We start from the raw sequence: 24,932 nt of genomic DNA on the forward strand, positions 1-24,932 counted from the left end.
CGATTACACACAGGTGGATTCTATTTATCACCATCAGTCATTTAAGACAACAATGGATCATTCAGAGATCCTCGCTGAACTTCTGGAGTGAGTTTGCTGCACTGAAAGTAAAAGGGCTGAATAATTTTGCACGCACCACTTTTCAGTTTTTTATTTGCTAAAAAAGTTTAAAATATCCAATAGATTTCGTTCCACTTCACAATTGTGTCCCACTTGTTGGTGATTCTTCACAAAAAATTAAAATTTTATATCTTTATGTTTGAAGCCTGAAATGTGGTAAAAGGTTGAAAAGTTCAAGGGGGGCGAATACTTTCGCAAGGCACTGTATACCTTTCACACCACCCTTATATATGCCACCTGTTACTCCTCACCTTAGAAGACCTATTAGCACTGGAAGTGACTGTGTCTACAGTTCCCAGCCTGTGGTCATTACAGCACCCAGTATTAAAGATTGGCTATTTTCAGGGACACGTGCGTGGGGAATATTACATTTGGCTTTAAGTGTCCTAAAGTGGCATGAGAAGTTGCACTAGTGTGAGTGGAGCTTTAATCTGGGTCTTAGCAAGCCACAAGTATTGTAATCGCCTGTGAGAGAACAGATTCTTGGTTACCTAACAGCAGATGCCAATAAGCTTTTTTTAAAATTGATATACAGAAGTGTAATATGTATGTTGTGTAGTTTGTAAAAAAAACTCCGCTTCTTCAACTTTTTTATAGCACGAGTTGGATATTAGAATTTACATGTTTTGTGAATTCAAAATCCCCCCCCCCCCCCTCCAAAAAAACAAACAAACACGAATACACACAAAAACCAAGAGCTTCATTTGGTAAATGCGGGATCACTCAAGTGACTGAATGATGAACAGTAAACTAGTAAAGCTACAAGAAACAGAGATGTGTCTTTGCAATGACAATTTAACAATAAAAAAATAAAATGGAACTTGCTTCCCTTCTGTTTGTTAGAAGCAGATTCCTTAAAAATATGTTCTGGGTTGGCTGGTGCAGGAACAAAGACAAACAAAACAAACTTGTTTCCCAGAATGCCACTGACATATTAACACCATTCTTGTGGTCATAAAAGCTGATGCCCTGCACACACAGCTCATGCCACTGGGGTTTAAAGTGGGATTAATGGCAGTTATTTGCCTGTGTAATTAAGGCAAAATAGCCGGAACAGGCCAGATAGTCATTTCATCCTTGCATGGAATGTAAGGGAATAACAAACTTGCAGCCAAAAGGCGAGTGATAGGTGATGCCCACCTCCTTGAACACCTTTTGGGGAATACCGATGTCACTCAAATAGACGCGGCCAGCCTGTTCCCCAAGAGCCAGAGGAAGTCCCAACTGCAGGGACCATTTGGCATGTATGCCTAGCTCCTGGTCAGTTACAGGTGGGTCAATGCTTAGCACTGGGGCTCGGTTTTGGTTAGCCCATTCCACAGCCGCTTTGTACCATGGCTGATCACGCAAGAAGGCATTTTCATGGCAGTCCAAACAGTGAATGACCAAATCTACAGGGCAATCTGGCAGATCTGAGAAGGAAACAAACCGATAAACACATTTAGAAGCACAAATTACCATAATATTAATGATTGCAGTTTATCCATTTTGAACTATAGTGCACTTTCGAATTTTTACAGAAACTAATTTTCTTGGAAATGTGTTATGACACCAAGATAATGGATTGCTTACTGCATTAAATATCATCTTATACATCCTAAAACATGTAATAAAGACACCTACATTGAAGTTATTATAGTTATTTTCATCAAGGACAAATTCTGTGTTAATACAACATTTAAGCCTCATATACACTGCTGCTGGTAAACAGACATTCAGAGGCAGTTGGATGCCTTGTTCAGCTGCCCCTGAACTCATCCAATGTTATCTTATCAGTACATGTACACTGGTTCGTTTAATGTCATTTTTAGGCAGTTGAGTTTAGAGACCTTTTTTGGAAAGCAAAAAAAATGAGTTCAGACACTGAGTTTAGAGGCATTTCAAGCTCTAATCACAGTAACTCGCATTTAGGTACTTTTCGTTTATATATAGGCATTTTTAATTTTTGCCAATTTTGAAAAAATATATATATATTTTTTTTCAAACGCTTCCAAGCGCAAACACGGCTAAACATGGCATGTAAAAGCAGCAAAACTGACAGAAGATCTTTTAAAAACTGAGAAAGCTGTAAGTGAAAAATGAAAAAATAAAATAAAAAAAATGGTAAAAAGTGAAAAATTGCAACAATGGTCTGGCATCGAAAAGGTTAAATATGGGAAATCATCCCTTGGGAGATCATTCTATTTCAGCAGCAGCATATGTCAGCAGCATTAATGTAGCACCGTTTTTGTTTTTCCCCCACAACAGTTTTGCTACCTATAGGGCAATGACAATGCGTTTCATTCTGTGGTGAAAGCGGACAGCAGCAGTTGTGAACAGGGTAAGATAGACCTTAGATCAAGGCTCAAAATTTAAAGCCCTGAGCTACTAGCCAGGCCTTAAGGGTTACTCGCCACCAGTTGCCCCACCCAATCCCTACCCTGCACCTCATTTAATTCTGCACCTAAATACACCCTCAAAAATGATCAAATGCAGAATTAAGTTACAAAAATAAACAACTTTATCAGTGCCCATCAATGCAGAGTGACCTGTGCCCACCAATCCAGCCTTGCCTATGTTCATCATTGCAGCATGACCTGTGACCACCAATGCAACCTTGTCTGTGCCCAGGTTTCCTCCCAGCTCCTTTAATTCTCTAATTAAAAGGATGTCAACCAGGAGGAGGTCAACAGGGCTGCTCACTGATTGGATATCGGCTGGTTCATCAGGAACAGACCGAAAAATGCAAACAGTGTCTGGCCAGCCTTAAAAACTGCCAATAAATCTGTGACAAAAAATAGGGAGGGTGGATGGTAAATTCCCAGGAAAGTGAAGAAAATTCAAAGTCAGTAAATGCCATTCTTAGCTATAATTAAGACCCCACTTTTTAACCCATTTGCACCTACGGTTAAAACAAATGTTCATGCCCAAGCACAATTTTGCAACTTTAACCAATTTCCATCCCGCGTATAGTAATATGACGGCCGCGGCTTCCCGGTCGTCTAGGGAGTGCGTGTGTGCCACATCACTCAGGGACCGATGCGCGTGCCTGGCAGCCGTGATGTCCGTCTGGCACCCGCATTGCTTGTCACAGAGCAGGGATGCGGATCTGTGTGTGTAAACACACAGATCCACGTCCTGTCAGGGGAGAGGAGACAGATCGTGTGTCCCTTGTATATAGAAACACTGACTGGTCAACTCCCCCAGTCAGTCCCCTCCCCCACAGTTAGAATCACTCCCTAGGTAACACATTTAACCCCTTGATCGGCCCCTTCATTGCCAGTGACGTTTATACAGTAATCAGTGCATATTTGTAGAACTGGTCACTCTATAATTGTCAATGGTCCCTAAATAGTGGCAAAAGTGTCCAGTCTGTCTGCTGCAATATCACAGTCCTGACAAAAATCGCAGATCGCTGCCATTACTAGTAAAAAACAAATAATAATAAAAATGCCATAAATCTATCCCCTATTTTGTAGGTGCTATAACTTTTGCGCAAACCAATCAATATGAGCTTATTGTTTTTTTTTTTAACCAGAAATATGTAGAATACATATAGGCCTAAACTGAGGAAGAAAATTGTTCTTTAAAAAAAAAAAAAATTGGGATATTTATTATAGCAAAAAGTAAAAAATATTGTGTTTTTTTTCAAAATCGATGCTCTTTTTGTTTATAGCACAAAAAATTAAAACCACAGAGGTGATCAAATACCACCAAAAGAAAGCGCTATTTGTGTGGGGAGATAAAAAAAATAAAAATTAAAAATTTCATATAGTTACAGTATTGAATTACCGCACAATTGCAATTCAAAATGTTACAGCACTGAAAGCTTAAAATTAGTCTGGGCAGGAAGGGGGTGAAAATGCCCTGTACTGAAGTGGTTAACGTGTTCGTAAAAACATACATATCACAACTACTTTGTGCATCTGGTGCATCTTGTTTTTCAAATTGAGGTTTCATTTGGTGGTAAATGGTAATGCATATCTCCTGATTTTTCTTTTATTATCAAAGGAAAACACGGCCAAAAATAAAAAATTAATAATAAAAAAATAAAATAAATTTTTTTTTTTTTTTTTTTTTAAATGTAGCTGTATATTTCTTGCTACTACCATAAACTACGGTCAAAGAACAACCCAAAATAAGTTCTGCTCCCAACAATCTCAGAAATACAACATATGTGTATGTTAGTTGTATGTACCCGTAGTACAGCCCAGAAACAATAGTGTGCACTTTGCTTTTATTTTTTTTATTTTTTTATATCCTACCTAAAATACATTAACAACATGCTCTAAAAAAAAATCCTGCTTAAAATATAAAGACTTTGACCCTTACTTGACCAAACACTAACCGTGGCAATGATTTAGATCAAACCTTGACATTTTTTCTCTTTTTTTATTTTTCGCTCAGCGAGGGGGGGAGAGGGAGAAGGGAAAGAGACACTGCGACAACCTGGTGCTGGGAGCACGCTGTGCGACATGCTCCCAAGCACAAAGATAGATACGCATATATGTGACCCCACAGAAAAAAGCCCAGTCCAGTGAGGCCTCATACATACATACTGTTGGGGGGAAAGAGTTAATCAGGAAAGGCCAAAAACATCCCCTTCTTTAACCCAAATTATTCTTCAGTTAAGGCTAGTTTTACTTTACCCTTACTTTAAAGCTTTGCCCAATCAGGGCGCAGTATAAGCTGTTAAGGATGCCACAGCCAGCTTCCCGGCGCCGCTCCTTAACAACTGATGAGTCATCAGCTGTGAATGGACTCCCCCAGTGACACTGGAGTCCAAAGAAGAAAAAGCCATACCAGGCCACATGCCCTCAACATGGGGGGAGGGGTGCTTTGGGGTACAAGGGCCTCATTCCCAGAACTGTAGCTTATCGGAATCTGGAAGTCCCCTTTAACAAGGGGACCCCCATATCCCAGATCCCCCCCTGCCGTGTGAATGAATATGGGATACATAGTCCCTCTACCCATTCACCAAAAGTGTGCCAAAAAGTAATAAAAACACATGCAGTTTTTGACAATTCCTTTATTAATAAATAAAAACAGTATGCCATGATGTAAATTCCTCGTCAATCACCACGTCATAACCACCCGAATAATAATTCCGCCGACATGAAGGTTGTGCACCCACTGCAGGCTAAGCTGGCTAACAGTTCTTATATAGGTAAGGGGCGAGGCCACCTGGTGGCTTCACCCCTTCTGACATCACGGACCAGGTCACATAGCCAGGTAGCCCAACCCCTTACCTATATAAGAACTGTCAAATGGCTTAGCCTGCAGTAGGCAGCCAACCTTCACGTCTGCAGAATTATTATTCGAGTGCGGCCCGATTGAAGATAATTTACATCAGGGGACACTTTTTTTTTCTTTTTTGATAAAGGAATTGTCAAAACAGACTGTTTTTATTACTTTTTGATACTTTTTTGGTGAATGGGTAGGGGTACTATGTATCCAGGATCTAAGGGCCCCCTTGTTAAAGGGGGCTTCCAGATTCTGATAATTACCTCGCGCACAGACCCCCACAACCATTGGCCATGGTTGTGGGGATGAGCCCCCTGTCCCCATCAACATGGGGACCAGATGCTTTGGGGTGTGGGTGGACAGAGCCCCCCCCTGCCCCAAAGCACCCCCCCACGCTGAGGGCAATTGCAACCACGAGTCATTTTAAATCTGATTTGACTCATGCATACATGTTGGATGTTGTTGTACATACATGTATATATGCTACAGATGCGCCATTTTACAGGCTGACTAAGGGGACCCCCCAGGCACTATAAAAGAACTTTTCATTTTTATTGCTGCAATTTAAGCATCATTAAAATCACCTGAAAAAACGATCGCTTTTACATTCATACATGTCCCCCAGGGCAGTACCTGGACACTCATACCCCTTTTATGGCCAATTACTTGCATTTAAGCCTTCAAAATGGGCAATTGTTTTTTCCTGTTTGGTTCCCATAGACTTCAGTGGGGATCGCTGTTTGGGTTAGAACTTTTCCCTGTGCGGGAGTACTGCTGCAAACCAAGGAGGGCGTTCAGCCTATCTCGAATAGTCAGCAACAATACTCAGGTAGGCCGTGGCCTTTAAACAATGCTCAAATGGTACTAAGGGGCCTCATCAGACCAGGCAACGTATTTGCAATCTTCTATGGTCCAATTTTGGCAAGCCCGTGCGAATTGTAGCCCCATTTTCCTGTTCTTCGCTGACAGGAGTGGCACTCAGTGCGGTTTTCTGCTGCTGAAGCCCATCTGCTTAAAGGTTCAATGTGTTGTGCGTTCAGAGATTGTATTCTGTATACCTTGGTAATGAGTGTTTTTTTTTTTAGTTACTGTTGCCTTTCTATTATCTCAAACCAGTCTGCCCATTCTCCTCTGACATCAACAGCCCCTGCCACTCACTGGATATTTTCTCTTTTTTGGACCATTCTCTGTAAACTCAGAGAGATGGTTGTTTGTGAAAACCCCAGTAGATCAGCAGTTTTTTAAATACTCAGACCAGTTTGAACGTCAGCAAGTTGTCTTAACCACTTGCTTACTGGGCACTTAAACCCCCCTCAGTCCCAGACCAATTTTCAGCTTTCAGCGCTGATGCACTTTGAATGACAATTGCGCGGGCATACAACACTGTACCCAAATGAAATTTTTATCGTTTTTTTCCCCACAAATAGAGCTTTCTTTTGGTGGTATTTAATTACAGCTGGGAGTTTTATTTTTTGCTAAACAAACAAAAAAAGATGCAAAAAAAAAAAAAATCATGTTTAATAGTTTGTTATAAAATTTTCCAAACAGGTCATTTTTCTCCTTCATTGAAGTGCGCAGATGAGGTGGCACTGATAGGCTGCATTGGTGGGCACTGATAGGCATAGTTAAGGCGGCACTAATAGGCACAGATAAGGCGGCACTGATGGGCACAGATAAGGTGGCACGGATGGGTAGCACGGATTTGGTGGCACTAAGGGGCACTGATAGGTACCACTGATAGGTGGCACTGCTGGGCGGCACTGCTGGGCATGGATATGTGGCACTGGGGTGCAGCACCTTTGTTGAGGCAGATTGTGGGCACTGCTGGGTGGCACTGACGGGGGGCACTTATTTTATCATAATCTTTATTGATGAGGGGGCAGGTGGGCACTGGCAGGGGGCAGGTGGGCACTGGCAGGGCTGGCCGTGATCGGGACTGATGTCCCGATCACGGCCGCAGGTGATCGGCTAGCCGATTACTGGCTCCGTTATATCACATGATCAGCTGTCATTGGCTGACAGCTGATCACGTGATAAGGGGGGTCGGGATCGACCCCTTGCTCTGATCGGTGATCAGGCGAGTCTCAGACTCGCCGATCACAGAGCGCGCCGCGCGTGCCCCTCAGGGGGCGCGCAGGCCGCTCGTGCACGGGACTACGTCAATAGACGTAGTCCCGGAAAAGGAGATCCGCGCTGTAGCCGTCATTCGGCTATAGAGCGGGTCCCAAGTGGTTAATCATGTCTATATGCCTAAATGCATGGAGTTGCTGCCATGTGATTGCTTGGTAACACAAACTGCTAATCAGCCAATTGAACAGGTGTACCTAATAAAGTGGCCGGTGTGTGTGTGTGTGTGTGTGTGTGTGTGTGTGTGTGTGTGTGTGTGTGTGTGTGTGTGTGTGTGTGTGTGTGTGTGTGTGTGTGTGTGTATATATATATATATATATATATATATATATATATATATATATATATATATATATATACACACATACATATACACACTGGTGTAATGAAAAATGACATTATACCGTTAACACACTTTTTACTTTTTTTTTTCTGCAACCACATGATGGCAGTATAACACAACTTTGCATTGCAGTTAATACAAAACCAGGGGAATTGAATGAACACCTAATGACTCGTCAGTAATTTTCTTACCTGCTCCTAATTCAGGGAAGCATTTACACCAGGGTTGTAAACATTACTGACCTATGCAGGGAATGCAGGTCGTTCTTACATTTGCCACTTTAAGAACCCGTCACTATGGCAGCGACCAATTCTTGCTGAAATACCGCCAGTTCTCAGTTGAGCAAACTGGCAGTAATTAAAACCAGTTATGAGCTGACATACAGAGGTATGCCAGTACCTTATCAAAACCAGAGAAGCCAGATTCTGTGCAAAGGCAACAACCAACAGCGACTGCAACATGACGATTCGCCCAAAAAGGAGCGGGAGCTTCTTTTGAGAGACAGGTTTTGCATGATGTGGTTTGCTACAATTTATCGTGCAACACTTGCAGCAAAACCGCACCGCGTTTAGGTGCCATTACAAATAGATAGCACCCAAAACCCGCATAGAGTTTTGCCTCTATTGCAGTGTGGTCCCAAAACACCAGATGTGAAGACCTCAAAGGGAATGGACTGCACACCTGACATCTTCTGGTTAACGTTATTGAATGAACAAGCATATACAGGACACACTGCCATCCTTCACCAAAAGGCACGTTTCACCAGCACAGCTTGGTGTGAAATGCATTTTAGGGGTGTAGCTTTTGCTGGAAGGATGGCAGTATGTGCTTTTTCATTCAATAATGTTAACCAGAAGACGCCATTGGTGTCTGGCCCGTTTGCTTAGAATTTGTACTTTGTCTATGTGTTGCCCAATAATTTTAGATAAATTAATTTATGGTAGGCCCTGGCATCACAGTGCTAATCCGTACACTGCATTGGGCAAGATTGCATATGGTTTGAAAGGGCCCCAAAGAGAGACAAAGTTTATAGAAACATTCATAGAAATTATTTTTAAATAGACAAAACGAGGGGGAGCAACACACTGAAAATGAACTATTTTGATAATACATACAATGCTTGGCAAAACAAATCTGCTTTCAAACAAGAAACCATGTATTCCATATGTTATTGCTTAACAAGGTCATGCCAATATGTTTTTTCTGTTTTTTAACGTTTACACAGTCCATATAGTCCTCCTTATAATACAATAGACTGCCTTCTAATCGCAGGTGTAATCTAAAGTGCATCTCATAAAATTGGATCATCAAAAAGTGAAAGAGGTTGTAAACCCTCATGGTTTTTTCCCTTAATGCATTAAGGTGAAAAACCTTCTGTAGTGCTGCAGCCCCCCCCACAGTCCCCCCCGTTTTACTTACCTGAACGCTGCCTTTCTTCAGCCGGGAACCAAAACATCAGATCTAGCTGGTGTCTCGTGTGCTGATTGGATAGATTGATAGCAGCACAGCCATTGGCTGCTGGTGACTTAAGTAGTCAGCCTGCCAGTTCTCTACCCCTGGAATGGACATGCTTCCATGCCCAGATTAGGATCTGGTTTACCTCTCCCTGGGTTGCACAACTCCTGGAGCCCCCTTGGTGATGGATATAAGCCACTGCTGTGGCATTGTCAGATTGGATCCTGACAGGACAACCCTGCAACCTGAATGTCCAAGCCTTTAAGGCTAGGTTTCATAGTTCCATAGTTAGTTCAACGCGAGCGAGTGTCTATAATTGTCCCTATCCCTGTACATTGCACACTCGCATTGGTCCCTACCCTCAAGGAGCCCACAATCCAAGGTCCCCATTCATATACTAGGGCCAATTTTGGACAGAAGCCAATTAACCTACCTGCATGTCTTTGGATTGTGGGAGGAATCAGTCTGATACCAAGTAAATGTTGCCTGGGAATGCCTGTGTCACCCACACTCACATGCCATCTATCTGCTCTGTGTCCCTCCTTGAGTACTCGGAGGAAACCCACGCAGGCACAGCGAGAACATGCAAACTCCAGGCAGGTAGTGTCGTGGTTGGGATTTGAACCAGCGACCTTCTTACTGCTAGGTAAGAGTGCTAACCACTACACCACTATGCTGCCCATAATATTTTTTGGACCATTTCCCTTGGACAGTCATCTCTTCCAGAACTGCTCCCCAACCCGAAAGGCTAGCATCATCTTTGTGAATTTTTCCTCCATAGGATAAAGTGTTGAAAACTTTTTAGGAGGAAAAAAATGTTTATCTGGGTTATCCCAATCAGAATAAATAACTTTTCCAGCAAGAAATGAACAGGAAAAGCATGCGCAGCTTGAGGAGGCTTCAGTGAACAAGATGTGGGTTTTTCAACCAACTCAGTTACAGGTAAATTAAATGTGGAGCGGACCATTTCAGTAAGAGATTGCACCAGCAATTTCTCAGCCTGTGAATCTGAAGAGAGTCCTTCCCCACTTGATTCCTCAGAAGAGGAGTCATCCCCGTTCTCTGAGGCGGATTCGATGCCCCTTTCCCAGAGTTCCTCTGTTTGAGGGTCCTGGGTGGTAGAAGGGGAACTGTGTTTTCTTCCACTTCGTGAAGATGCGATTAAGACCATTAATCATTCCTCTAATCCACTTATGGTCGAGGAAAAAAACCTCCTGAGTAATATATACAGGGCTGAAATGCCAGAAGCAGTTGCAGCCCCTGACCCCAATGGCTCACTCGGACCAGCCTCCCTAGGTCCTTCAGGGGGAGATGGTGCTGCAGATCCTCAGAGCCTGAGGGAGATACCTTTGAGCCCCTATTTCTCAGGGTATTTGTACCTCCCCTTCTGTCCATAGTGCCAAGCACAAATGCAGAGGTACTACCAGAAATGCACCCACTGCTGAACAAAATAGTCCAGCAACTGCCGCTGCTATCAGGGCTCAGTCTGATACCAAGTAAATGTTGCCTGGGAATGCCTGTGTCACCCACACTCACATACCATCTATCTGCTCTGTGTCCCTCCTTGAGCTGTGTGCACCTGCAAAAGAGTGCACTTTATAGCCTCGCATAGCCCACATTGTGGGCGTTAAACCACGCCGACGTTGCGCTAATTCTCCGCCCCCCCCCCTCCTCCGACTACTCCTTCTGCCCCCTGTCTTTTTCAAAAAGACAGCTTTTCCCACATGAGCCGAGGGCTCCGATCCTGATCAGATCACATATGGAGGGGAGGCTGGGGAGGGCCGGTGGATGAAGAGCCGCCGTAATGGCGGAGGTGGTGGTGCGGCATACCGCCAACTGCCCTATGGCCTCTAGCCTGAAGGAAGCTGTAGGAGGGACATTCCCAAAAAGAACCCCCCCCCCCCCCCCCCCCCCACATTCCACATTCCACCTGGAGCATGGGCTCGGAGGAGCATACAGCTTGAGACACAAAAACGAGACTGACAAGCATGGAAAGGTACATGCTCTTGACAGCCCTCCGGCGTAAGTAAACCCTTCTATCGTTTTCAGTCAAGGAAGCTGCCATCTTGGCCTCTAATGATTCTTCAACTGCCATAATGCTGCACATGTGATCAGTTATGAAACCAGCCATTGGATGGTTTGAAAGTTTGGTTGAGAGCACAACCAATGTGAAAGTTAGCATTTCCGGCATGCCGGGAATGTAAGTGTTTTTTGAAACAGGGTTTACTCCCGCTTTAAAGGAGAAAACCCACAAGAATTAGAAAAATTCCGTAGGAATCTCCCTTACCTTATCCAGCCGCAGGGTTCTGTGGTAACAGACCCAATCTTCACCTCTCACGGTGGGCTCCGTTTAGAAAAACTTCAGGTACTGGGGGCCCCTTTTTTTTTTTAAATGGGGGATCCACAGTCCTGGGCCTGCAAAGCACCCCGCCAGGAATATGGCTGAAAAAAACAATAATAATAATACTGGATCCCGGGGTCCAGCTCTATAAAAAGAGAAGCGTTACAGGTAAAACCTAGTTTTTTCGGACTCCCTTCGTGGAGGCTTTCATTTGCGGATGGACATTTTATGGTGACACAACCTGATCACATGCTATAATCTCTTTATATGGATTATAAACTGAAGGACTTATGAATAAATGGTTGTGGAACGAATCATATGAGTTTCCATTATTTCTGATGAGGAAATTCGCTTTGATATACAAGTGCTTTGGATTACACGCATGTTTCCGGAATGAGTTACGCTTGCAATTAAAGTGGAACTAAACCCATCGATTTAAACAGTTAAAAAAAAGGCATGCAGGGAATGCTAACTGCACATTGGCTGTGCTCTCAGCCAAACTATCAAACCATCCAATGGCTGGTGTCATAATGAATCACATGTGCAGCACCATAGCAGTTGAAGATTAAACAGAGGCAAAGATGGCAGCTTCCTTGGCTGAAAATGATAGGGAGTTTACTTCCACTTTAAAGGTTTTATTGTATATACAATTCCCTCTAATTGATCAGTATGTGGTTATGTACCCTTTTGTGTTGCCCTTTCCACGTTATTGGTTGGGTTCATTTGAGTACCTATTGATTGATTGAATTTTCTATATTGATGGTAGTCCCGGATAACTGTGAGATATACATGTAATTTTTTGATGTTTATGTAACAATGTTTATAGATTCATTGAACAATTTTACCCACATCTCTCATGAACTTTTCTGTATTGTGTGACGATTGTTTTATTTATGGTCAAAGAGCTGACTGTCTCTAAATTGATTGTTGCATTGACAACATCAGAACAGACACGCATTTTGGTCTTTTATCAATTAAGTGACTGATTGGCCGTTGTCAACGCCCTACTCTACTTGTATGTATGTATATATATATATATATATATATATATATATATATATATATATATATATATATATATATATATATATATATATCTGCATATGTGTTCAATATTTTAAGCTATGATTAAGCACCATATGTAGGTGTGAAATGCATCAGTTTATCTTTGTAGTTCACCTCTGTTTGCTGTAATGATTATGGTTATTCATCAATAAAAGAGATTGCATTACAGTGCAACCATCCAACCACTTTTTTCTCTTCTCATGTTCCTGTTTGCAGCAGGACCTGCACCCACTCACGTTTAGAGGCAGCGGAGCAGCAGGGCAGTTGAAGTAGTCCTGGGGCAGTGCTATTACACATGCAAAGGTATCAGTACTTGGTATCAGCGATTATTTGACTGAATGTTGAAAGTTCTCATTTTATATATGCAAGTTATTGTCAGACAAAAAGACTTATATGCAAGTTATTGTCAGAAAAAAAGGTTTGGGGACCTGGGTCCTACCCCAGGCAATGCAAAAAAAAGTTTTAAAAAACTGCCTTTTTTTTTCAAGAGCAGAGATTTTAATAATGCTTAAAGTGAAACAATGAAAATGAAGTATTACTTTAAATACCATGTCTGGGGGGTGGTCCTTAGTATGTCTGTAAAATGGCGCAGTTTTCCCGTGTTTAGAACAGTACCACAGCAAAGTGACAATTCTTAAAGAAAAAAAGTCATTTAAAACGGATTGCGGCTGTAATGAATTTTCGGATCTCGGCAATATAGCTAAAACTCATTGCAAAAAACGGCATGGGTCTGGTATGGATAGTAAAGGGGAACCCTGTGCCAAAATGTGAAAAACAAAAATGGCACAGGGGTCCCCCTCAAAATCCATATCAGACCCTTATCCGAGCATGCAACCTGGCAGGCTGCAGGAAAAGGAGGGGGGGAGTGTCGAGAGGGGGCCCCTCCTTCCTGAACCGTACCAGGCCACAAGCCTTCAACATGGGGAGGGTGCTTTGGAGTAGCCTAAAGCATCTTGTCCCCATGCTGATGGGGACAAGGGCCTCATCCCCACAACCTTTGCCCGGTGGTTGTAGGGGTCTGCAGGCAGGGGGCTTATCGGAATCTGGAAGCCTCCATTAACAAGGAGTCCCCCAGATCCCAGCCTTCCCCCTATGTGAATTGGTAACGATACATTGTACCCCTACCATTTCACAAAAAAAAAGTGTCAAAAATAGTAAAAAAGACAGGAGACACTTTCGGACAAGTCTTTTATTAAAAAATAAAAATGTCCCACGATGTAGATCCATCTCACAACCCCCCTGACGGACCGAAAAAAGAAAAAAAAAAAAAAGCTGCAACAGCTCCACCTCCTTCTCTGTCACAGCTGTTATATAGCTGAGGGCGGGGCCACCCCAGTGACGTAAACTGATGACACCCCCCTCTGACACCACATGACATATCTATACTGCTGAGACCCAACAATTCATTACAACCGCAATTGTTCTAAACAAGGGAAAAATGCGCCACTTTATAGGCCAACTATAGAGACCCCCCAGGCACAATATTTAATTTTAAATTGTTTCACTTTAAGCAAAAAACGTCAGTTTTTAAAACTTTTTTTTTGCATTGATACATGTCCCCTGGGGCAGGACTCAAATCCTCAAACACTTTTTATGACAATAACTTGCATATAAGCCTTTAAAGTAAGCAGTTTTAGTTTTTCATGTTAATGTCCCATAGACTTTAACGTGGTTTTGCGGCTTTTCGAATTTGCCGTGAACACCACATAATGTTTTTATTTTTTTTTATATTTTGGCCCAGTTTACCTTTGATAAAAAAAAAAAAAAAAAAAAAAAGAAAAAGGGGGGGGGAGATATCCATTATCATTTACAACCAAATGAAAGCCCAGCTTGTTCTGAAAAAAAAAACAAGGTATAATCTACCTGGACGCACAAAGTAGTTGAGAGTGAGGGATCTTAGATTATAACCACCTCGAGGAGAGGGACTGATGTGAACGTATCATAAATATGTACAAGCACTGCATATATTGATTGCACTATATAAATACCTGTAATAAACAAACATTATATTAATGCACCCCCCACTACAAGTTCTTTTTAATTCAGACAACAGCTCCTGTCGGAGATGCTGTACTAACCATCTGAAATTAGTATATCAATCCACCCCACTGAGCTGTTGTGTTCTGACAGGGGAAAGGCTCCCTGCCAGAACACTGTGATGAGCAATCTCCGCTATCGGCTGAGAGCGGATCGGGAGTCAATTAGCTCCTGCTTTTCCAGCATGCTCGTCTGACAGAAGCCGGCCAAATGGCCAGCTTCTGTCAGACAGACCGACAAACACATGGGCCGAATGTAGGCCGTTTTTTATTGAACATGGCCGATGTCTCCCGAAATTTGGCCCGTGTGTACGGGGCTTAAGTAAAGGCTCTCTCTCAAGATGTACCTGAAGCACAGAAATGCAAATGACTGCTACAAGCAGACAATAAGAAACAGGTTCTGTCTGCACGATACATGTACATTACGTACCTTTGACATTGGAAACCTGCTTGCCTTCAGTCCGACAGAACAGATTCAGCTCGTTAGTAACAGGCTCCAACATTTTAACAAAGTTTGGTAAGAAAAGGATAACGTCTACATCATGATTGGCCAAATGACGACCACAGCTAATGCCTTGAGCTCCTTTGATGTGAGGTCCACACAGAAGTGCAACAGTAGGTCGCTGGTGTATGTTTTTAGGATTTAACCTACAAGTATAAGGATACAATTGTGTTCAGGACACATTACACAAACGCAAACTCCGAGAAAGGCTCAAAACATCATAAGCAACCAATATGTTTAAAATGTTACTGAGAGCATTCAACTTTCAGCAGGCTTTATGTTGTACACAAAAGCAGCATGTTTTTACTTACGACCAACGGGATCTGGCAGTAGAGTGAAAGACCAAAATATTAACAGTATTATAATATTATAGTATTATAATAACAGTAATAACATTAATGAAGTATTATAATAATGGTTTACTCAACCCTAGCTAACAAAATGAAAACCTAAATAATAATACCTAATAATTTTGTTAGGCAAGGGTTCCACTTTAGATATCAGTATTAGAGCACATTAGAAAAAAAAAAAAAAAAAACACAAGTAAGGCATCTGAGAAGGCATTTTACAGGGACAATGACTTTTGTGTTTATGCTATGAGACAGTTAATTATCATTATAATCTTAAGTCCTGGGAGATTTCGGCATGTTTCATGCAGCAGCAATAATATCCGGTTTATTCACTCTGAAGACCAACCCACACCTAGTAATTTATCTGTGCTTGTTTATACACACGCAAGGCTTACAAAGCACGACCTTGCTAAATCGGTTTGTACTCTAGAGACTTCTGCAGAACTGGTATTACAGGAATGGTGCAAGAGCAGGAAGACAGGGGAGCATATCTGTATTGTGAGTGAAAAGAACATTCCATGAGCACTCGTATCGCTTTAACAGTGGGAAAGGGAGGCCGGTCTGTAGAACTAGCTTCATTCCTCTTCTCTTATCTTGCACGCACTGTTGCCTGGTTCTCAGTTTAAACTGAGCTCTATTGGGTCTGGTAATGACAATTATGGCACTGAGAGCCTAAGACATATTTTCTCTGAAATGCTGCCCAGCTCTCTATTTCCTGTTGTCTTGATAACTAAGAAAGCAAAACAACTACATTCAGTAGCCTGAAATTAAACACACTTATAATACCATAAACTTGGTACAATGTTTGTACAACATTTTTACTGTATGTTTAAACAAATCTTTGCCTTATAAAGTATCAGAACATAAGAAGGTTTTGAAAAGCAGAAATTCATAGCCAACTCTCACTTCATCATATCTTACTTTAGGTGCAGCCTTTTCTTTGCAGTTATGTTGGTCCAGCTTGGACTAAAGTATGTATGCACATTCCATACCTAGTTGATCCCTGTGGAAGCTGTGGAATCACTGTAGTAGGCAGCACTCCATCAACTCTAGCTTCCAGTGTGGCTGTCCTGCTGCATTGTCACTCAGGGGGTTACTTGCCTGGCAGGGATGTCATTCAGAGAACCCCTGATGGGTTTTACTTGATCTTTTGCTCCCTGCAAATTAAAAGCATAATGGACTAGTATGCATCGCATACTAGCCCATTATGTGACACTTACCTGCAAATGAATCCATTGCTGTCCCCTGTGCAGGCTGTGTCCATCTTCACCCCTCTTTCTTCTGGGGGCAGCGGACTCCGGCTCTGTAACTGGCGTGGGAGCTGTCAGTAACGGCACACGCTGGGGGAAGAAATGGCACGGAGGTCTGTTTATTCACAGCGCATGCACCGATTACATCATTGGCGCACCACAAGTGTATGATCTCTTAGACGGTGCACATTTAGGAGATATTTCCTCTACCTATAGGTAAGCCTAGAGCTTACCTATAGTTAAAGGTTGTAAACCCTCCCCACTAGGGAGGGTTTACAACCACTTTAAAGCTGAACTTTAGGTATGGCTTTTTTTGCATAGCTACATTGGCTTAGACCATTGTAAGTATGTGCCATACCTTTGTGATCCCTGTGGAAGCTAGAAATCACTGTGGTATGCACCGCTACTACAAAAATCGTGGCTAGCTTTCAGGTCTTGTGCCAAGTGGCTTCCCTGCTGCATTGTGAACACAGGGTGTCGCTCACTTGGCACAGATGGCATTCTTCCTCTAATTGGACAAGGTGGAGGACACAGGTATGGCACATACTTATAATGGTCTAAGCCAATGTAGCTATGCAAAAAAAAGCCATACCTAAAGTTCAGCTTTAAAGTGGTTGTAAACCCTCCCTAGTGGGGAGGGTTTACTACTTTTAACTATAGGTAAGCTCTAGGCTTACCTCTATAGGTAGTGGAAATATCTCCTAAACGTGCCCCGTTTAGGAGACATTTCACTAGTAGTGCGCCAATGATGTAAACGGCGCATGCGCTGTGAAGACCTCTGTGCCGTTTCTTCCCCAGCATGCGCCATTACCGAAGGCTCCCGTGCCAGTCACAGAGCCAGAGTCCGCTGCCCCCGGATGAAAGAGGGGCTAAGATGTAAACAGCCTGCACAGGGGACAGCGATGGATTCATTTGCAGGTAAGTGTCACATAATAGGTTTGTATGAGATGCATACTAGCCCATTATGCTTTTAATCTGCAGGCTTTGCAAGGCGCAAAAGAGGATGTAAAACCCATCAGGGTTTACTTCCTCTTTAAGGTAAAGGCCCAGTAGCACAGATTGCCATGTAAGCCCAAAAAGGGCGATGATACAATCATACATGTTGCCACTCAAAGCCTCTACAGATTGTTTTAGGGCTCGCTCAGATGTGGGGCAACCATTGGATCGCTTTTCAGAGGCATTTGAACGGTAGCTTTTACCACTCACCTAATCAAGGACACATAGTCACTCAGGGCTGTACACATACCACTGAACATGACCCATTCAAGTGAATAGGAACTGCCTGGTAATAGGACAGCAACTGCATGCAGTTGTGGCACAGGGGTGCGGCACTTTCAGTGTTAAAACAGGCAGTGAGGTGACATATCTTCCAGCTGCCTGTCAACCACAGTCTGAAAAGCTATCCTATGCAGAAGTTTTCTTGTATTTTGCTATAATCAAAGTCATAATCAAAGGTCACTAAAACAACCATTGAAGAAAATCATTATATATATATTATACACATACACACACACACACACACACACACACATGGCAATAGTGAATTAATGTCTTAGCTCACCTGTTGGGCCCACCAAGCAATGTGAGAGCCATTTGACTTGCACAAACGCCTGACATTTCCAACCGTTTCTCCACTGTTAGTCCATGTTTCTCAGCCACACTTAACAGCTTCTTGTGCAGGCTATAAGAGATACTGGGCACCACCAGACCTGAATCTGCAGGACAAACATGAAAGCTGTCAAGAAGAAACCAGGGAAAACTGTGCAACAGACAAGCAATGAGAATTGAACGCAGAAACGTGTAGTACTCTCTTTCTCCACAAAAAGATGAAAAGGAAAAAAAAAAAAAAAAAAAAAAGTGTATGGGTTGATCATAGTTTAGTAATACATATTTAAACCAATAACTAAATAGCCAGCTGCGAATGAGTTGGCATTATTTTACTTGCTTAAATTATAGACACCTGGAAGACACTGGTATGATGAACTTAAACTGTGTCTAAACCCCAAACTTTTTCTAGTTTTGGATAGAGTGATTAGAACCCTAGTAAGGTTCCTATTGTTTTCTATGCCTGCTTTAGGCAGATTCATCCTCTCAATTTGTCCTGGTGGACTAAAAATAAGGGAAAATCCTAAATTTTGAGTTGTGACTAGAACAGCAAAAGAAGATAAATCTTCCACAGAGGATACTTGTTCTGGTAATAGCTACCGAACAGACCATTTCCCTCTCTATGGAAACACTTGTTCTAACTTCCTGTTTTGTCTACAGGATATAAGATAAAAGGAAATCTACCCAAAGGGGAACCAATGGCAAAAAAAATTAAAAAAATTATGGGTTTTAACCATTTCCTGCTCTATTCAGATTAATTATTTGATATTTTAGATATACCGTAATTGAAGCAGCATTCGCCGTGTGGTAAATATACATTTAGGCACAAAAATGGCATATATTTTATCCCAAGAGTGACACAAATGACTTATGACCACAGAGTACATTTTCATAGGCAACTTATGGTAATGGGAGACCACCTGCACTATTTCACAAAGTGGCATAGTAATGACAAACCATTAAAAGAGCCAAACCAGTTGCATGAAGTCCAGAGTCTCTTGTTCCATCGCACGAAAGCCTGCAAGCTGTGATTAAGAATTGGCATGAAAGCCAAGGCAAGCGGCCAAGCTTTTCACCTCAAAGAGGCCGTTTTCAACTTCTGGCTTCACAGTATCTCCCTCTTACATTATGTACCTGAACAGCCGCCAAAACTTCACCCTACCTCTCTCTGACCTTCTGTATCTGCTAGCATAAAATACTATAAAACAATACTATATCAATACTTGAACAAAAACTTAATGTGCACTTAAGGTTCCATTCACATTGAGATGTATGTATTGAGTGCATATAAATGTGCACTGACATGGTGGATCGAGTTTGAACATGTGCTGCTTTGATCTGAAGTATTTTTTCTTCAACTTCACTTTATTTGTAAAAGGAATTTTAAATTGACCAGTTCGTTTTTTGGGTTTGTGCGTACTGCAGCGCACTTGCATGCATTTTCAAATACAATAATTGTATTGTGCTATAAAAATACGGTTTTACTTTTTTCTTTTCACAGCAGAGCAATGCTTGTAAGTGCCTCCCCCCTGCACAGGAAGTCCTCACCCCCCACAGGAGACAGACAAGAAGGCAGCTACGTCCTTGCCCCCCACAGGAGATGGACTGGAAGGTGGCAATGTCCTCGACCCCCCACAGGAGATGGACGGGAAGGCTGTAATGTCCTCGCACACCACAGGAGATGGACGGGAAGGCTGTAATGTCCTCGCACCCCACAGGAGATGGACGGGAAGGCTGTAATGTCCTCGCACCCCACAAGAGACGGGCGGGAAGGCTGCAATGTTCTCGTACCCCACAGGAGATGGACAGGAAGGCGGCGATATCTTCACCCACCACAGGAGTCGGACGAGAAGGCAGTGATTTCCCCGCCCCCGCGGGAGATGGACAGGAAGGCAGCAATCCCCCCCATTGAGGGAGATGGAGGGGAAGGCGGCAATTTCCCCCCATTGAGGGAGATGGAGGGGAAGGCGGCAATTTCCCCCCATTGAGGGAGATGGAGGGGAAGGCGGCAATTCCCCCCATTGAGGGAGATGGAGGGGAAGGCGGCAATTCCCCCCATTGAGGGAGATGGAGGGGGAAGGCGGCGATCAGAGGATCCGGGGCAAAGCTGCTGCTCCTTGCTCTGGGGTCGTTGCTTCTCCTCCCAGCCGAACATGAAGTAAGTCCCAAGACTCCCTGGCCAAATCGGATCTCAGGACCTGCTTCCTAAGTGGTTGGGAGAAGAATCAGGAAGACAATAGCGAATATTAATTTACTTTTGTCACATAACTGGATGGGCTCAGGGCGCAGTGTGTAACAAGTAAAAACGCTCAAAAATATGTAACTACAATTGTCTCTGTCCACTCCCTCGTATGTACTTTTATAAAGATGGCCATACACTATGCAATCTGATTGTACAGTCTCTGTTGGAGATCTGAAGGAGATTGTACAATTAGATTGTATAGAAAGTGAGTTGAAGGCAGTATTGTGGTCCAGAGAGGTGAATACGTGAATGAGGGATTTTGTAAGAAATATGCTTGAAGTGTTCGATGCAAACTAGAACCAACCCATGCACAATCAGTACATGCTACAGACACAAGTTCTGTGATCACAATGAGTTGAAAGTGGCCAAGTATGAATAGACTTCCTTGAGTGTTCCGAGTCTTGTTGACACTTAGCATCATACATGAATGAAGTATAACAAGCTGTTAGACAGGTTACTCCAGCTGCACCTGCTTCCACAGCTGTTTCGTGGTCACACGCAATGCTTCCTCCATTCACACAGGTGCTCATTCATCTACTCAAGACTGTTCAAGCCTTTTCTTAACACATTCTTCACCACCCTTCTACCCATATTTTCTCTATAGCCTACTTGTTCCCTTGCTAATGCATCACAGGAAATTGTTATGCTCAACAGTGTTTTTACCCAATTAGAAGACCACTTGCTTACTGGCCACTTACACCCCCTTCTTGTCCAGGCCAATTTTCAGTGCTACCGCTTTTTGAATGACAATTATGCCATCATGCAACACTATACCCAAGCAAAGTTTTTATAATTTTTTTCACACAAATAGAGATGTCTTTTGATGGTATTTAATCACCACTGTGTTTTTTATTTTTTGCTAGATTTAAAAAAATAAAATAAAAAAAAAAACACAAATTTCTCATAGTTTGTTTTACAATTCTGCAAACAGGTAATTTTTCTCCTTCACTGATGTTTGCTGATGAGGCTGCACTGATGGAGTGGCACTGATAGGCGGCACTGATGGGCACTGTATGGGACCGACCTCCTTGTAACAGAAGCCGTTTACCAGTTTTCTTCTTTTCTCCTCACGCTGTCAGCACAAGGGGAAAAAAAAAAAAAAACGATAACCAGCTTGTTTACTTCTGTGATCAATTGTCATTGGCTGACAGCTGATCACCTGGTAAAGGGCCACTGTGATCACCTGAGTCTGAATGGGCATCTATTGACGCCCTTCTGCCAATGGAATCCCATGCTGTAGCCGTCTATTGGCTATAGTGCAGGCGTAAAGTGGTTAAAAAATACATTATGAATAATGTAATCCTCTAAGCCAATTGTGCTTGGCTCTTGCCTTCAAGATACCATGCAGTACAATTTTTCCTTTTAGCTTTAGACTGTCAGATAAACAAACCAAAAAAATATAAAGTGTTGATCCCTGATAGGGGCAACTAACTGATAACTAGAACCATACACAGCTCTGGCTAAAACACACACTGCTGGTGGGCCTGAAGGACTAAAATTGACATTGCAGTTCTAGGCCCAATATTTTATATTACAGTAACTACCAATGATTAATTCACCTTAAAAAAAATTATGCATTTTGTAATTGTTTTCGAAGCCTAAATTTTGACAGATGTTCATAATTTGGGTTAGAATATAGAGGGCACTACAACCTTGAAATATTTATACCCCACTCACACTTGTGCGATTTTGGACATCAAAGTACCCCATGTTTTCCAATGGCAACCATTAATTTATGTGAGACTTAAAGTCGCAGCAACTTCAAAGTAGTTCATGCCTTTTGCCATGGGGCCACATATTTGCTCATCTCCCTTTGTGCTGGGAGAGTGACGCACAGCGATCGGGGATTCGAAAGCCCCCAGGCCCCATTCTAACAATCTGGAACCCGTAGCGTCCGATTTCAGGGTCACCTGATCACTGTGATTGTCTCCGATCGGCTATCCAGTTATCAGTCACTATGAAGCCAGCCCCAATGTTTTTTGCGTCTGTGAATGGACAAGAAAGATACATTGCGTCTTTCTCTGTCCTTGCAGAGATAGAAAAAAAGTGTGTGGAAAAAAATATTAAATTAAAAAATATATATTTTTTTCCTTAAATACCTAGATCAAGGTTTGATCTAGGTCAATGTCAGGGTTAGTGTTTGGGCCAATGTCAGGGTCAAAGGTCAATATCAATTTTTTTGGACAGGATTTTTTTTTTTTTTTTAAGATCAGTGTCAGTGTATTTTAGGCAAAAAAAAAGAGAAAAAAGCAAAATGCACACTATTGTTTCTGGGCTGTACTACGGGTACAAACAACTAACATACACATGTGGTATTGCTGTGATCTTCAGGAGAAGGAGAGTTTGTTTTGGGTTGTTCTTGGTAGTAGTTTATGGTAGCAAGAAATATGAAGCTAAATTTTAAATTTATATATATTTTTTTTAACCTTAGGCCGCGTACACACGCGCGGACTGTTCGCCCAACCTTGTTCGTCAAACAGTTTGACAAACAGTCCGCTCAAAATTAGCATGAGCGGACTTGACCACACACGATGAACGAACAGTCCGCTGAAACCGTGCGCGATGACGTGAACGGCACGTACGACGGGACTAGAAAAACGACGCCCTATACACTGCAATGCAACCTTCGGCGTGTAAATCCTTTCTGAGCATGCGCGGAACTTAGTTTGACGAACAAGCCTACACACGAGCGGACTGTCCGCTCAAACCAAGTTTCAGCGGACAGTTTTACGGAAATTCCGAAAAACTTTGTTCGTCAGACTGTCCGCTGAAACTGTCCGCTGAAGCCCACACACGAGCGGACTGTCCGCTGAAACACTGTTCAGCGGTCAAAGTTGGGCGAACAGTCCGCCCGTGTGTACGCGGCCTCAGGCGCAAAGGGGTTGAGAAACGTTGGGGTGTTTTACAAACGTTGTGCAAGTTTATTTGCACGTGTGTCAAGGTTCAGGTCTTTGAGCAAAGTTTTCATACATTTTACAGACTACACCTATTGAAGTTTATGTCTGAATATGCTCAAAAAATAGCACACTGGACAACTGGATGTACTGTATGAACAGGGACAATCAGAAAAAAAATCTGCAGGTTGAGCGTAGTCAGACACAGACAAACAAGACAAAAAATGCTCAAGTGTTAATGGGGGCTAATAGAGACAGAATACTTTATATTATTTTGATAACAGTGCTGAAGCAAATGCACAAATGCCAAAATAGAGGTGTTCTTACAAATCCAAAACAATGCATTTACTTGTAGATTTATCATTTAGCACAAACCAAAGATTTCTATTGTCTGTAGATCTATAAAAAGTGTCTGATACTGTCGAGTGGCCTTATCTGTTTGAAGTGTTACGAAGATGGGGGTTTGGCCCTCACTTCATACAGTTATTAAGGAATTTGTACTCCAACCCGAGCACCCAAGTCAAACTCCAAGGCCACTACTCAAACCCTTTCTCGATACACAGAGGCACTAGACAAGAATGCCCCCTTTCTCCTATTAGTTTTGCCATATCGATTGAAACCCTAGCCACCGCAATATGAAACCACCCAGATATACATGGTGTTAACTGCGGCCCCCATTTTCATAAATGTGCTTTATTTGCAGATGATCTGCTGCGTTTCATTACTTCCCCCTTATTTCTACTACCAATATTTTGGCAAGGTCTCAGGGTTGAGAGTTAACATGGCCAAATCTGTGGCTTTAAATATTACCACCCCCAATACCTGTGGTGGAGCGTCTCAAAAACCACTTCACATTTGCCTGGAACCCCTCCTCGATCCCTTATTTGGGCGTCAAACTGACAGCTAGTGTTGACCAATTATATAATGCCAATTACCCTCCCTACCATGTATAAAAAAACTGAAGGAGGACCTATATAGTTGGGGACAGGGGACTCTGTTCTGGTTTGGCAGGGTATTATTATTCACAGTTTACACAGCGCTTTACAATGTAGAGGGGGGACAGCACAATTACAGCACAGTTCAATACAGAAGGGAGAGGAGGGCCCTGCTCGTAGAGCTTACATTCTAAAGAGAGGGGGTGGTGATACAAAGGGTAATAGATGCAGGGAATGATTTGATGGGGGGTGGCTCAGGGACAGATGTTAGGTGGGTGTGGGATAGGCTTCCCTGAATAAGCAAGTTTTCAGGGATCTCCTAAAGGTTAGGGGCTGATCAGATATACCGGGGCAGGGAATTCTAGAGGATGGGAGAGGCTCTGAAGAAGTCCTGCAAGGCGAGCAAGGGAGCTAGAGAACAGGAGGTCCTGGGCGAAGCGCAGG

The 24,932-nt window shown here is 42.6% G+C and overlaps 1 protein-coding gene across 4 annotated transcripts in view; it reads right to left on the reverse strand.

Moving 5' to 3' along the window:
- Positions 1-799: 799 nt before the first annotated feature.
- Positions 800-24,932, reverse strand: part of EDC3 (enhancer of mRNA decapping 3) — a 90,582-nt gene continuing 66,449 nt past the window's right edge. For all 4 annotated transcript variants that reach the window (XM_077472964.1, XM_077472963.1, XM_077472965.1 and 1 more), the window contains 3 exons: positions 18,374-18,527; positions 15,141-15,358; positions 800-1,532 (listed from right to left, as the gene is read on the reverse strand). In XM_077472964.1, coding sequence (XP_077329090.1) covers positions 1,192-1,532; positions 15,141-15,358; positions 18,374-18,527 — 713 coding nt within the window. In that variant the 3' untranslated portion in view covers positions 800-1,191. The remainder of the gene's footprint in view (positions 1,533-15,140; positions 15,359-18,373; positions 18,528-24,932) is intronic.

This window comes from Lithobates pipiens, unplaced genomic scaffold, assembly GCF_037356315.1.
Source record: "Lithobates pipiens isolate NorthernLeopardFrog02 unplaced genomic scaffold, aLitPip1_a1.2 Scaffold_8, whole genome shotgun sequence".
NCBI classification, from domain to species: domain Eukaryota; kingdom Metazoa; phylum Chordata; class Amphibia; order Anura; family Ranidae; genus Lithobates; species Lithobates pipiens.